The following is a 13,960-nucleotide window of genomic DNA, read 5'->3' on the forward strand; positions in this document are numbered from 1 at the left end:
TATTGCTGACGATAATATCTTTTACAACTCTCAGGATGACTGCTGGGTTTGTGGGTAACACTTTGCTGCAAGTGACTAGTTTTTAGATTAAACACAACAGCAATGTCAAACTCTGTTGAAATTCTACTGTGCCTTAACATTTCTACTGTAAACAAGGCAGTATCTACTTTGTACCCAATTTAGCCCTGAGGGTACATATTAGTAACTTAATGGTACAAATAGTACCTTTTGAAAGAGTAACACCCCAGTGACAGCTTTTACCCTATTGAGTGTGAAACATGGGATCAATTCTATGGACCCATGGGTCCAGGAAAACCCAGAATTTCTTCATTTTATTTAAAAAAAATATGAAGTCAAGAAAGAGAAGAGAGTCCAAAAGTTTAGTTAATAATTTATTATACAAACAATGAAAAATAATATTGTGAAAAATGCATAACTGGTGTTATAACATTGTGACAAATAAATAAGTGGCCGTTGAGTGTTAACACTTATCACAATATTAAACTGGCATAGACACAAGGCATAGGCAGTTTTCAGGCAATATAACTTCTGTCTCCAGTCATAGTTCTTGTGCACAAATACACCTATAAGGTGCAGGAGTTCGTGATAAAGTCCATTTTTAAAATGCATAGAGTTCACGAGACTTTTATTTCACTTCATGATGCACGAGGAGTTCAGCGTGCTCCCGCCGCGGGATTCCTTCACTCTGAGCGCATCCACAGTTCCATATCCCGTGCGTCCCATCCTTCATGAAAGGGCTCGTGTCATTTACGAGGCTGTCCTTCATCTCGTGTGGTTTCTTCTCTGCTACTCTGGACGTATTTGTTATCGCCAGGTTGTAAATGTCAACGGCAGTCTGAAATAAACGACCATGCAAACGCGGGTCAACGCGTGAAGTCGCTCAACGCAGCTTCAGAAAGTGTCGCACCATCCCCGCGATCCGCAGGAACTTGTCCTTCTTCCTCTGCTTGAGGGACATCAGAGCTTTGGCCGTCTCTTCGGGGTCGTGCGCAAAGGAAAAGATGCTTCTCACTCTCTCCTCGGCTTTCATGTCCCCAGTTTTCTGGAAGAGTCTCATGAGCGCGTCCTGGTTGACGTTCTCGAAGATGTTGGCCACCGCTCGCTTGCGGTTCGCCGTGTCAAACTTGTTGCCGTGGATCGAAGGGCAGACTCGGCGAGATTCTGAGTACATGTTGGTCGACATCTTGCGGCTTTGGTGTTGTTTAGCAGCGTTGGAGTCGCCAACTTGACCGGTCAGAGCCGCTTTGGTGGCTGTGAGTCGAGTGAGGAGTTTACAGTGAGGCCACGCTCTTTATAGAGCGACAGCGCCGGTCCCGCTTACGGAAATGACTTCATCAGCGCTGCCTGCCCACAGGAACGCCTTCCCGTTTGCAGCCAACTATTATTTCGCCAACATGCCTCTAGCTCTGGAAATGCCAGCAATTATGGATGAGAGCGCTGACGACATGAGTGCGCAAGGTTTATCACAAACGGAGTTTTTTTCTGCCTGACATTACATTTAAGAAATATTAGATAATAGCTTTTCATTTAGATCTTACCACATTTTGTAGGAATGCGGTAGTTTGGAGATGTCTGGGAACCCTAAAATCTGGTGAAAAGTCTGGTGCCCTATGCAAGATATGACCTCACTCACTGAAAAAAAAAAGAAGAAAAAAAAAACCGCATTAAAAATTTTGGGGGTCAGCAAGGTTTTTTTTTTTTTTTGTTTGTTTGATTGTTTTGTATTCGTTTATCCAGTAAGGACACCATGTCATAAATCTAACAAACCCCATCATTTGATTGGTCATTTCATACATAATAACATTGTCTGCAAACAATACACATTACTGTACTGTACTTTCGTGACAAAAACTCACTTGACTCTCATCATATTTCTGAATAATTATGGTGTCATCACAATGGTGTTCTAATTAGGTGTTATTAACTGTATTAACCTGTATAACAAATTCTTTACTAACTATGCCATGGATGATGTAATAGGCCTATTTATATGTATGTTTAAAAGACTGATGCAAGGCTTTGAAACAAACATCTATATTATTACATTGTCTATGCTGTAGTTTTACAGTCACCTGTAAATGGACAGTAGAACCCAAAGTTTTGTCTTTTTAACTAGTGCTCTTCAAAAACTGCTTTGCTTGATTACAAGATAGTTAGTTTAAACTAACTAAAATGACTGGGAACTTGAGAAAATGAGAAGGCATTCCAGTGAAAATTATAAATAGCCACTTTTCCACTTTATCTGATAATTGCTAAATCGCTGGGGAATAACACAGCAAGGAATTAATTTTTGCATGCATAAGAAACTCTGTATAAACAAAACTCAACACACATCCTTGTGCACTCTGTTTATTCTCTGTCTGGTTTGCTTTAGAGCAATTCCCTTTGAACCGTCATGGTGGAAAACAAGCAAGTCAGACAAAGGAATCTGTAAAAAAAAAAAAAAAAAATCCAGGTTCTGCAGTGGCATTTTATTTGGCCTCCAGAGACTCCCCAAAAATGTGCCATTGTTGCAATAATCTTGTGGAATGCCCGTTACTTGGCATCCATTGTGAGTGTGTTGCGAAACAGGATACCCTCTTTCTAAGGCTGGCATAACTGTTATGACTGGAGTCAAGGAGGATGGGAAATGTGTGGAAAGAGACGCCAGGAACATGTCATAAATATAAGCAGAGAGTTCTCCACAGTCTTGCACACAGAGCACAATATGACCTTTTGACATGGAAAAGGAAGCATTGGATTGAGAGCCTAGTCCTGCCCTCTCAAACACAGCTGAATGTACTTTATCAATCCTAACAATGGGGAAACTAAATTTAACTTGGGTCAAAGGTAACATCAGCTGGTCTGCCTGAAGGAGAAGTAGTTCCCTCCCCTGCACACGCCTGGAGCCAGTTGTTGATTAAAAGAGTAAACTCAGTCTTCCCTATATGCCCACTTAACCCTGAGAACCCTGACACTTTATTTGTTTTATTTGAAGTCCATTAATAAGTAAATGTGTTTTAAACAGAAAAAAAAAAAAAAATATATATATATATATATATATATATATATATATATATATATATATATATATATATATATATATATATATATATATATATATATATAGAGATAGATAGATAGATAGATAGATAGGTAAATAATAATATATAAATAAATAAATAATATAAATAAATAAACTTATAAAATAACCATAGTGATCAAACTTCTAAAATTCAATTCATAGAGATGAACAGCCAGCAGTTTCTGATTACATTGCCAGTCTGTCATTGGCTGATCATACTGAAGCCCATAAAACTTCAAAGCAGATGAGAAGCAAACACTGTGAGCAATAAAGAAGAAGAAAATGAAGTAGTTTTACACATGAAGACATTTTATTTACTGTGCTGTTTCCACTGACATTATGCGATTTGCAGACAAGCACAATAAATGTTCAAACTGGAGATGAGGATTGCCATGTTAACAGATGATAACATTTGTTGTGGCTGAATTGCACAGATTTATTGTGTCTGGAATCATGACTACATTATTTACTGTTTTATAAATGTAGCTTTCTGCTTTCATTTCTGTAGAGAATGAGGTCATGCAACAACACAAACAGTGACGCAGTGTTCACTGTATGTAACTGATGCTTAATAGTAAAAATTGAAGGAAGCAGCTGTGAAGATGTTTTTAAAAAATGGCATTTACCTCAGTGTGCTGTATGATGTAAAGAATGTTGTTCTTTGTTTTCTTCCCTTCCTGCATGCTTTGCTTAACTAAGCACAGTGGGGCCAGAGTCTTCAGCTTGTCGGATATGACAGCATTGGTCCCTGGAGCAGATGACTTGATATGCTAAAGCAGACCAACATAGCACATTACCAAACTTCATTTAATTTTTATACTCTGACAATTAATTATTGATCAAATGTTGTAATGCAGTCATCATAATTTAATTTTTGCCTATGAAAAAAAAGTCTGAAACAAGAAAGACAAACAAAGTGACCTAGTATTTTTAATTCAGTGCATTATAAATGTTCAAGACTTTAATTTTAATTTTAATTTACTACAATAACTCAGACATGAAATGCCATTCATTCTTTGCAGTTTAGAAGTTGAAGCCTGATTTTTTTTTTATTTTTTATTTTTTTGCTTTGGCCAAATAAATGGATGAAATGAGCAATAATAGCGAACCAGAATATACATGCATTTTAATTTGATTAGTCTATGTTAAAATCCATGTTTTATCATTTATTTGTAACACTGTGTTGCCATATTGTGTAAATTGTATAAACTATAATATAAAACATAAACATGCATACTCAGCAGCACACACATTGTGAAGAATCCTTTAGCACAATTCTCAGAAGCATTAGCACTGTTGCTATAATAACAGTTGTATAATGGCATCCGGGCATTGGAGTCAAATCTGCCCACAGGGGAGTGTCTGTGGCAGGAGATTCCAGTATAATTATTCAACTTGTTTTTATAGTATCATTTGCATCTGTGTGTAGAGATGCAGCATTTGAACAAGCTGTCAGTCACAGTATTGATTTTTTTCCAAAATCTTTCATTCAACTTTTAGAGATATTATTTAAAATAAAAATCATTTTAAAGATTTTAGGACTGAACTCACCAACCATTCAAACCACAGGCCTCCACAGGTCTTCCAAACCCACAACTATGCAGCTTGATCTAATAGCTCAACATTTGTTAGTTTACAGACTCACAAATAGCACCTTTTAATCATGCCTGCTAGAGGCCGTTTACAGGAAGATGTGAGATTAACGGTAATAATTTTTTTATGACAGCCTGATTCCGGGACTCAAGTGCTGTGTTTTGCAATCACAGTTTTGGCACTGAGCTTCATGCATTCACAGTAAAAGACAAAGAGTTGGTGTCTAACAGTTTTTTAAACAGCCATATACTTCTAGTCATGTCTTGACCTATCATAAACAGTAAAACCAGAGTTTGATCAGCATGGGAGGGCAGCTTCTTAAGAAAAAGCAATTAAACAGGCATCTAACACCAAAGGCGCTATGGCTGGTAGCCCGCCAGTACTGCTAAATCGTGGCCCAAATACCATTCCCATTCCTCTGTTGTTTTTGCCTGGCTAAGATTCAGGCCAAAATCACTACGGAAACGGAAGTATCCTGGCCATATTAGGAGAGAAAAGCCATTGGAGATAATATTACCCAAACATGAACAATATCTTAATAAACTGTTTCACACACACTTGTCTGACCCCATTCAACATTCCTAAACCTCATCTGAAGGATGTGTATTAACAAAGAGCCTATATGATTTGCCAAATATAAACTATTTGTGACCCTGGACCACAAAGTCAGAAGGGTAAATTTTTTGAAGTTGAGATTTATTGCATCACATGGAAGCTGAATAAATAAGTTTTCCATTGATGTATGGATTGTTAGGATAGGACAATATTTGCCCGAGATACAACTATTTGAAAATCTGGAATCTGAGGGTGCAAAAAAATCTAAATATTGAGAAAATCACCTTTGAAGTTGTCAAAATTAAGTCCTTAGCAATGCATATTTCTAATCAAAAATTAAGTTTTGATATATATTTATGGTAGGAAATTTATTAAATGTCTTCATGGAACATGATCTTATCCTAATGATTTTTGGCATAAAAGAAAAATCTATAATTCTGACCCATACAATGTATTGTTGGCCATTGCTATATATATACCCATGCAACTTATGACTGGTTTTGTGGTCCAGGGTCACTTTTTACTTGATGTACATTTAATTTTTAATTTTAATAAGAATAATAATTTTCCTATTAAAAAAGTTCACTTCAGACAAAAAAAAAAAAAAAAAAAAGATTTAAATTTCTGAAATGAAATTCTAAAACAAATGTATGGAAACCTATTTTCACCACATGAGAAAAAAAAACATCTTGATTTTATAAGTCATAATTATTACTTTAGGTTTAAATTATGAGAAGTATTAATGACCATTTTGATTTCATGGTGATTTATGAAAGAACCAAAAAAAAAAAAAAAACTTCAAATGTTTCTGGAATAATCCATAATGATTTTTATACAACTGATTAATCCAGAGTTTGCATAACCTACACATAACTAGAGTGTTCAACAAGGGCACAGAACACACTAGAGTGGCCACTGGCACACTACTAAGACCGACAGCTTGAGTTTCCCCACACTTCCACATGCACGCTCAGCATACAGGGACAAGCCCGAGCATGAGGATTACATGAGTCATCAACACTGCTCCCACACAGGCACCCAGGCAGCATTACGCACTAAACTAGCCAGAACCGGATAAAGCACCACCCCTTCCCTATCTGCCAGTGTCTTGCCCTCAGTTTCTGTTTCCCTATCTCTCTCATTCTTTCAACCACTCTTTTCATTGAGCGTGATATCTCAAAGTCAGATGACAGCCTGACCCCATGTGTCCTCACAGGCCGATCTGAGTTAGCACCGTGAGCTATAGCTTTAGGTCACAGTGTCAGGCACAGACAACTCTCTCTTTCTCCCTGGGTGGTTTCAGTGTCCTGTTCCACAAAGCCCCTCACTTGCTTAAATACCTCACACCAAGAGACGCTTGCTCTGTACTGACCATTCCGCTCGCCTTTCTGATTACTCTGGATCATGAAGTGGTTATAGGCAGAAAAGTGCTTTAGCACAACAATGCTGACATAGTACAGTATATTACATCACCCTGTCCTGGAGCAAATTGTTCTAAGCAAATTGTTCATACTCACAAATGACAATAAAACTGGGTTAAGCTCCATTTTTACAGAATCTGTGACATCATTGTCAATTACCACAGAAAATCATTTCAACAGTCAGTGTGTTACAATGTATGAAAGCCCGTTTCCGCCACTGAATAAAAAATATTTACAAAAAAAAAAAGGTTATTGCGACTTTTTATTGTACAATTCAGACTTTTTTTCACAGAATTGTGAAATATAAACTTGCAATTGCGAGTTATAAAGTCTGAATTGCGAGATATAAACTCTTAACTCTGACTTTTTGTTCTCAGAATTGCGTGATATAAATTCACAATTGTGAGTTATAAAGTCAGAAATATAATATAAATTATATATATTGTGAGTTATAAAGTCAGAAATATAATATAAATTATATATATTGTGAGTTATAAAGTCAGAAATATAAAGTCATAATTGCAAGATAAAAACTCTCAATTCTGACAATTTTTCTTGCAATTGCGAGTTTATATCTCACAATTCTGAATTGTGAGATAAACTCACAATTGCAAATTATAAAGTCAGAATTGCACAATATAAAGTCAGAATTGCGAGTTAAAGTCCAGTTTTTTGGGGGAGTGACACTGATATGTTTTCAGAATTGCGAGTTTATATCTCACAATTCTAACTTTATAACTCGCAATTGCGTGTTATAAAGTGATAATTGTGAGATATAAACTTTCAAATTTGAGAAATAAAGGCATAATTGTGAGTCAATTGAAAAAACTTGCAATTCTGAGAAAAAAAAGTCAGAATTTTGAGTTTATATTTTGCAGTTCTGACTTTATTTCTCAGAATTGCGACTTTATGTCTTGCAGTAGTGAGTTTATATCACGCAATTCTGACTTTATTTCTCAAAATTGCAAGTTTATATCTCACAATTATGATTTTTTTTAACTCGCAATAGTGAGTTTATATCATGCAATTCTGATTAAAAAGGTAAGAATTGTGAGATAAAAAGTTGCAATTAAAATTACTACTTTATTTTTTTTCAGTGGCGGAAACAGGCTTCTATAACAATGTGTGTGTAGGACAGTCATTAAAAAGAATAAACTAGAGATACACAAAGTTATTTCCGTATTATGTCCAATAACCGATAAATCCATACTACGTACTACGGAAAACAAATTAAAGAACAATAATATTGAAATATCGAAAAATTAGTAAATACTTTTTTTAATTAAGTGCTATATTATTTAAATCTTAAAATAAGTTAAAAAAAGTTTTTTAATCAGATATTAGGCATATAACTGATATGGTACCAATATATTGTGCATTCATAGGATAAAAGTTTAAAAACATTATTATAATGCAAAAATTATGACATTTATATATCATTAACTATCATGTGCACTTGGTTAGAGTTTTTTATGTTTTTGAAAGAATTCTCCTATGTTTAACAAGGCTGCATTTAATTGATCAAAAATACAGTAAAAATACTAATATTGTAAAATATTAACACAACATTACATTTTTCTATTTTAATATAAAGTTATTATTATCAATTTTAAAAATGGTTATGCTGTTTAATACATGTTTGGATGGCTTTGATAGTTTTTTACACTTCTTTGACTAGAATGTTCTCAGTATAGAAAGTTCTAAAGAACAGCATTTATTTGAAATATAAATCTTTTATACATTGTACGTGTCTTTACTGTCATTTTTTGATCAAATTAAAGTGCCCTTGCTGAACAAAAGTATTAATTTCTTTAAAAAGAAATAAATAATCACTGACCACCATATCCTTTGAAAGGAACTGTATATCATTTTGTTGAATTATTTATTTATTTTTTTTATTCGATTTAGTGTAGTAGTTTTTTTATTATTTATAATTTGTGGGATGGGTAGAGTTACTTCATTAATATTATTATTATAATTTTAAATAAAAAAAACCTTCTGTGGTGCATCACAACTGCTACTGTTTCTTATCACTGCTTTGGAGACTCATTGTGTTGTGAACACTACCAGGAGTGTTTACACTGTATATGGTAAGAGTGTCACCATAGTATCTGGTCTCCACGAAGCATTGCCTAAATACAACTGAGCTAAAGCATGTGTTGACTTTGAAAACAGTTTGGCGCACTCTTAAAAAAATCATTCAGAATCTGTGCTCTTAAATTACAAACAGGAAATTCACAGAAACGTAATAGTTTGTCACAGTCACAAACATAAGCAGAGCATGCTTTGAAAGCAAACTGCGTCATTGCGCTGCCACATTGACAAACATTCTCCAAATGATCCTCATTATCGATGAGTAAACCATGACTCCTGTTAGCTAAATTGAGATTAGCACTAGCCTATCGCTGAAGGCCTAGTAGTTTGTGTTCACATACTGCTGTCCAAACAGGAAATCATTTGCATGGGCAAAGAATTACTTTTCAAAGCTTGTGGTAGTGTTTACCGGACCTATTTTTGTCTGTTTCAAGAACCAACAAGTGGCAGATGCATTGAGCCAATACGGTGTTTCCCAAGATTGTGATCTCTGTGTGTACACAAGTGTGGGATCTTAATTATTTTAGATGGAAACTGTTGTTCAGTTGATTCCCCCACGGATTCCTTAACTATAGTTACAAACCCGATTCCAAAAAAGTTGGGACACTGTACAAATTGTGAATAAAAACAGAATGCAATGATGTGGAAGTTTCAAATTTCAATATTTTATTCAGAATGCAACATAGATGATATATCAAATGTTTAAACTGAGATAGTGTATCGTTTTAAGGGAAAAATAAGTTACTTTTAAATTTCATGGCATCAGCACATCTCAGAAAAGTTGGGACACGGCCATGTTTACCACTGTGTGGCATCCCCTCTTCTTTTTATAACAGTCTGCAAACGTCTGGGGACTGAGGAGACAAGTTGCTCAAGTTTAGGAATAGGAATGTTGTCCCATTCTTGTCTAATACAGGCTTCTAGTTTCTCCACTATCTTAGGTCTTCTTTGTCGCATCTTCCTCTTTATGATGCACCAAATGTTTTCTATGGGTGAAAGATCTGGACTGCAGGCTGGCCATTTCAGTACCCGGATCCTTCTTCTACGCAGCCATGATGTTGTAATTGATGCAGTATGTGGTCTGGCATTGTCATGTTGGAAAATGCAAGGTCTTCCCTGAAAGAGTCGATGTCTGGATGGGAGCATATGTTGTTCTAGAACTTGGATATACCTTTCAGCTTTGATGGTGCCTTTCCAGATGTGTAAGATGCCAATGCCACACGCACTCATGCAACCCCATACCAAAGCCTGCATATCAGAGATGCAGGCTTCTGAACTGAGCGCTGATAACCACTTGGGTTGTCCTTGTTCTCTTTAGTCCGGATGACATTGCATCCCAGTTTTTCAAAAAGAACTTCAAATTTTGATTTGTCTTATCACAGAACAGTTTTCCACTTTGCCACAGTCCATTTTAAATGAGCCTTGGCCCAGAGAAAACGCCTGCGCTTCTGGATCATGTTTAGATATGGCTTCTTTTTTGACCTATAGAGTTTTAGCCGGCAACGGCGATTGGCACGGTGGATTGTGTTCACCGACAATGTTTTCTGAAAGTATTCCTGAGCCCATGTTGTGATTTCCATTACACTAGCATTCCTGTATGTGATGCAGTGCCATCTAAGGGCCCGAAGATCACGGGCATCCAGTATGGTTTTCCGGCCTTGACCCTTATGGAAAGAGATTGTTCCAGATTCTCTGAATCCTTGGATGATATTATGCACTGTAGATAATGATAACTTCAAACTCTGAAAAAACTCCTTTCTGATATTGCTCCACTATTTTTCGCCGCAGCATTGGGGGAATTGGTGATCCTCTGCCCATCTTGACTTCTGAGAGACACTGCCACTCTGAGAGGCTCTTTTTATAGCCAATCATGTTGCCAACTGACCTAATAAGTTGCAAATTGGTCCTCCAGCTGTTCCTTATATGTACATTTAACTTTTCCTGCCTCTTATTCCTACCTGTCCCAACTTTTTTGGAATGTGTAGCTCTCATGTACCCAAAATGAGCCAATATTTGGCATGACATTTCAAAATGTCTCACTTTCAACATTTGATATGTTATCTATATTCTATTGTAAATAAAATATAAGTTTATGAGATTTGTAAATTATTCCATTCCTTTTTTACTTACAGTTTGTACAGTGTCCCAACTTTTTTGGAATCGGGTTTGTACTATAACTGAACCTAAAATGTATAAAAGCTAGTAAAAGAAATAAAATAATAATTTAAAGAGTTTTAATTAAAATAAAATTGAAAGGTAAAGCATAAACAAACAAAAAAAAAATCTATAATAGACTTTATAGCTCATTAGCATTCTTCAGTGGCTCAAGGCTAATTTCCCAAAGCCTGTCAGTCTGTCTTGCTCTCTGTCTCTCTCATCTGACCTGACCATGACAGGCGAGATCTCTTAGGAGGACAGCCAAAAAAGAAAGAGAAAGAAGAGTCTGGAGCACGCATGCTGGCATGTTATTGTTCATCCTGGCTGGGGAACAAGGTCGTGAAAGGCTGCAATTCCCTGCCTGCCAAAAGGCTTTGACCAACAACCCACGCCCCCTCAGCTGTTTCCTATGTTACTTAATAATAACAGGCCCACGCCAAGACACTAGTCTTGACAAACAGACAATTGGGCCTGTCAAATGGTTGTGCATCACCCAAAGCTCTTAGTTTTAATGCTCATTACAGACTTGTATTGGCTCAAAAGCTGGCAGAGGTGATTTACACGTATCCAGTTAAATATTTAATAGTAAGTCTTTAGAAAGAAATTATATTAGATCTTTTCTAATTTATTTTATATAAGTGTAACCAAGTGTCATGAATTGCCTTTGTTTTTATTTTGTACTGTTCCCTGAGGTCCATTTATAATGTTATCAAGATTTTTACATAAAAAACATCATAATTTAGAAGTAATAAGCTATTTTCTGTCTTGTTTTGACCCCACCTCATCAGAACGCTCTGTTTGAATAGGCATGGCGGATTGTACACTCAGAAGTAAACACCTGCTGCTATGATTGGCTAATAGTTGTGTATGATTGACAGCCTATATCCTTCATAGATGGATGGGCTGCTGATTTAGGTTAAAACTGCATAAATACTCATCAAACTTGTGTGGTGCAACTACTGTCAGTTCCAGTAGTCGGGAAGTCGTGGCCTAGTGGTTAGAGAGTTTGATTCCTAACCCTAAGGTTGTGGGTTCGAGTCTCGGGCTGGCAATACCAAACCCCCAACTGCTCCATGGGCGCTGCAGCATAAATGGCTGCCCACTGCTCCGGGTGTGTGTTCACGGTGTATGTGTGTGTTCACTGCTGTGTGTGTGCACTTTGGATGGGTTAAATGCAGAGCACGGAGTCTGAGTCATACTTGGCTGTATGTCACGTCACTTTCACTTTTTCTTTTTCATATAGTCAGCACAGCATCATCTTTTAGTTTCAGTCTTTCTGAAAATACTGATTGTGCCCTTGTTTGTAAACAAATCCGCGGAAAAATGAAGTGAACAAAGAATTAAGTTCTTACTGATGCTGTCTGGAACTTCATCAAATGAACGTTATCATTTGGTTTCTGCATAGACCTGTGTTTCTCTCTCTTAATATTTACACTACATGCATGAATCGGTGGTCAGGGCTAAACGGACAGTGATGTAGAAGCAGGCATTGATCTTCTGTGGAGGCGGGGTTTAACCACACTATTAAGTCATAAAGTGGCACATTCCACAACCTGTTGTTAATAATAATAAAAATATATTAGTTTATGTATTTATTAATTTGAAATTACAAACTAAAATGGATTAGCTCATATTCACTTATCTATCTTACCACACACTTTCAAATAAATAAATAAATAAATATGTCAATATAAATGATGCAACAGCCTGGCAATGTATTAATTTCATTGCTGTAAAGAATTTTTAAAAGAACTGCAAAAGGCTGATTTCTTATTGGTAATTGTTCATGCTCATATTTCACTTGCAGATATATAAGATATGCACAGAAATCTGAACATATTTTCCATATTAAAATTTAGGTAGAGAGAAAACACTTGAGTCATACAGGATACAGAAACTGGAACTTCTATATCATCTAAATCAGCATAAGTTTGTAAAGAAGAAGCGCAGACACACTCGAAAATGTGCATTAAGTACACCACAGAGACAGATATGAGTTTAGTGCCCCTTTAGTTTCACTCAACCCAAAAAAGGAGGATCGATAAATTTACTGTAATTAACTCCTATTCTCCACTGTACTATTGCAACATCCAGTCTTCCTTTTTATTCAGTGCCCTGCTCAAATTAGCCTCAGAAATAATGGTTTAATTGGGTTTAATATGGGTGCCTGGAGCGGGCTCTGTGCAGTGAGCGAAAAACAAGGCCTGGTAAGCATGTCAGCCGCTTTAAAACAGTCACCAAGAAAGGAATCGGTCTTGCGGATGATTTAACTCACCAGAAAAGCCTTGGACATTCATCAGAAGCACAGACTATGGGGAATCAGGTCACTGAGGTAATATCAGCAGTACAATGTAAGAAACACACACAACAAAGTGAAGCAGACAGAGGCAGGTATAAAAAAGTCACATCTGTCAGTCATGCCATTTGCTGTGGCATAATCTGATCATTTATCCTCTAATACAAAAGGCACTGTTTTGCTTTGCTGTTGCTCTGTTTCATATATGCAAACAATCTTGCCTGTGTACAGTGCCACATTTGAATTCCAACTCATTTTCCTCACAGACAGGAACAGAATAATACACAGAACATGGACTGCATTATATACAGTATATCAAAATATGACCATCGTTCCAAAAAGAGAAATACACGGCCAGCCATATCATAGTATGTAGATTAAACAAACAATAACAACACTTTCCCACATATACACATAAACAGTGAATGAGCCATTTGGACTGCACTATGAATAAAATAAGCCGCAGACATCATATTAATATGTTTAAAAGCAATTACATCATCCAAAAGCTGACATCTGCAAGATGAGATCTCCGTCACTTAATCTCCATAAAATTTAAAAGGCAGAAGACTATACAAATCACATAACAAGTCTGCCAGTCTCTTTTTCTCTTTATACAAGTTTTTCATCAGTGACTATGGAGGGTAATGCAGAAGGACAAAAACAGACCAAGAAATTAAACGCAGATGTTTCCACTGGAGAACTGAGAAGTGAATTTCATAGGTTTCCCATGTTGTAAGAGAATTATTTTATACATTG

At 36.3% G+C, this 13,960-nt stretch overlaps 1 protein-coding gene across 1 annotated transcript; it reads right to left on the reverse strand.

Annotated features, from left to right (window-relative positions):
* Positions 1 to 379: 379 nt before the first annotated feature.
* LOC109090582 (transcriptional and immune response regulator-like) lies at positions 380 to 1,329 on the reverse strand. Its single transcript, XM_019104420.2, has one exon. The coding sequence runs from the start codon at positions 1,202 to 1,204 to the stop codon at positions 902 to 904; it is 303 nt and encodes a 100-aa protein (XP_018959965.1). The 5' UTR covers positions 1,205 to 1,329; the 3' UTR covers positions 380 to 901.
* Between the last annotated feature and the right edge of the window lie 12,631 nt (positions 1,330 to 13,960).

This window comes from Cyprinus carpio, chromosome B5, assembly GCF_018340385.1.
Source record: "Cyprinus carpio isolate SPL01 chromosome B5, ASM1834038v1, whole genome shotgun sequence".
Lineage (NCBI taxonomy): Eukaryota > Metazoa > Chordata > Actinopteri > Cypriniformes > Cyprinidae > Cyprinus > Cyprinus carpio.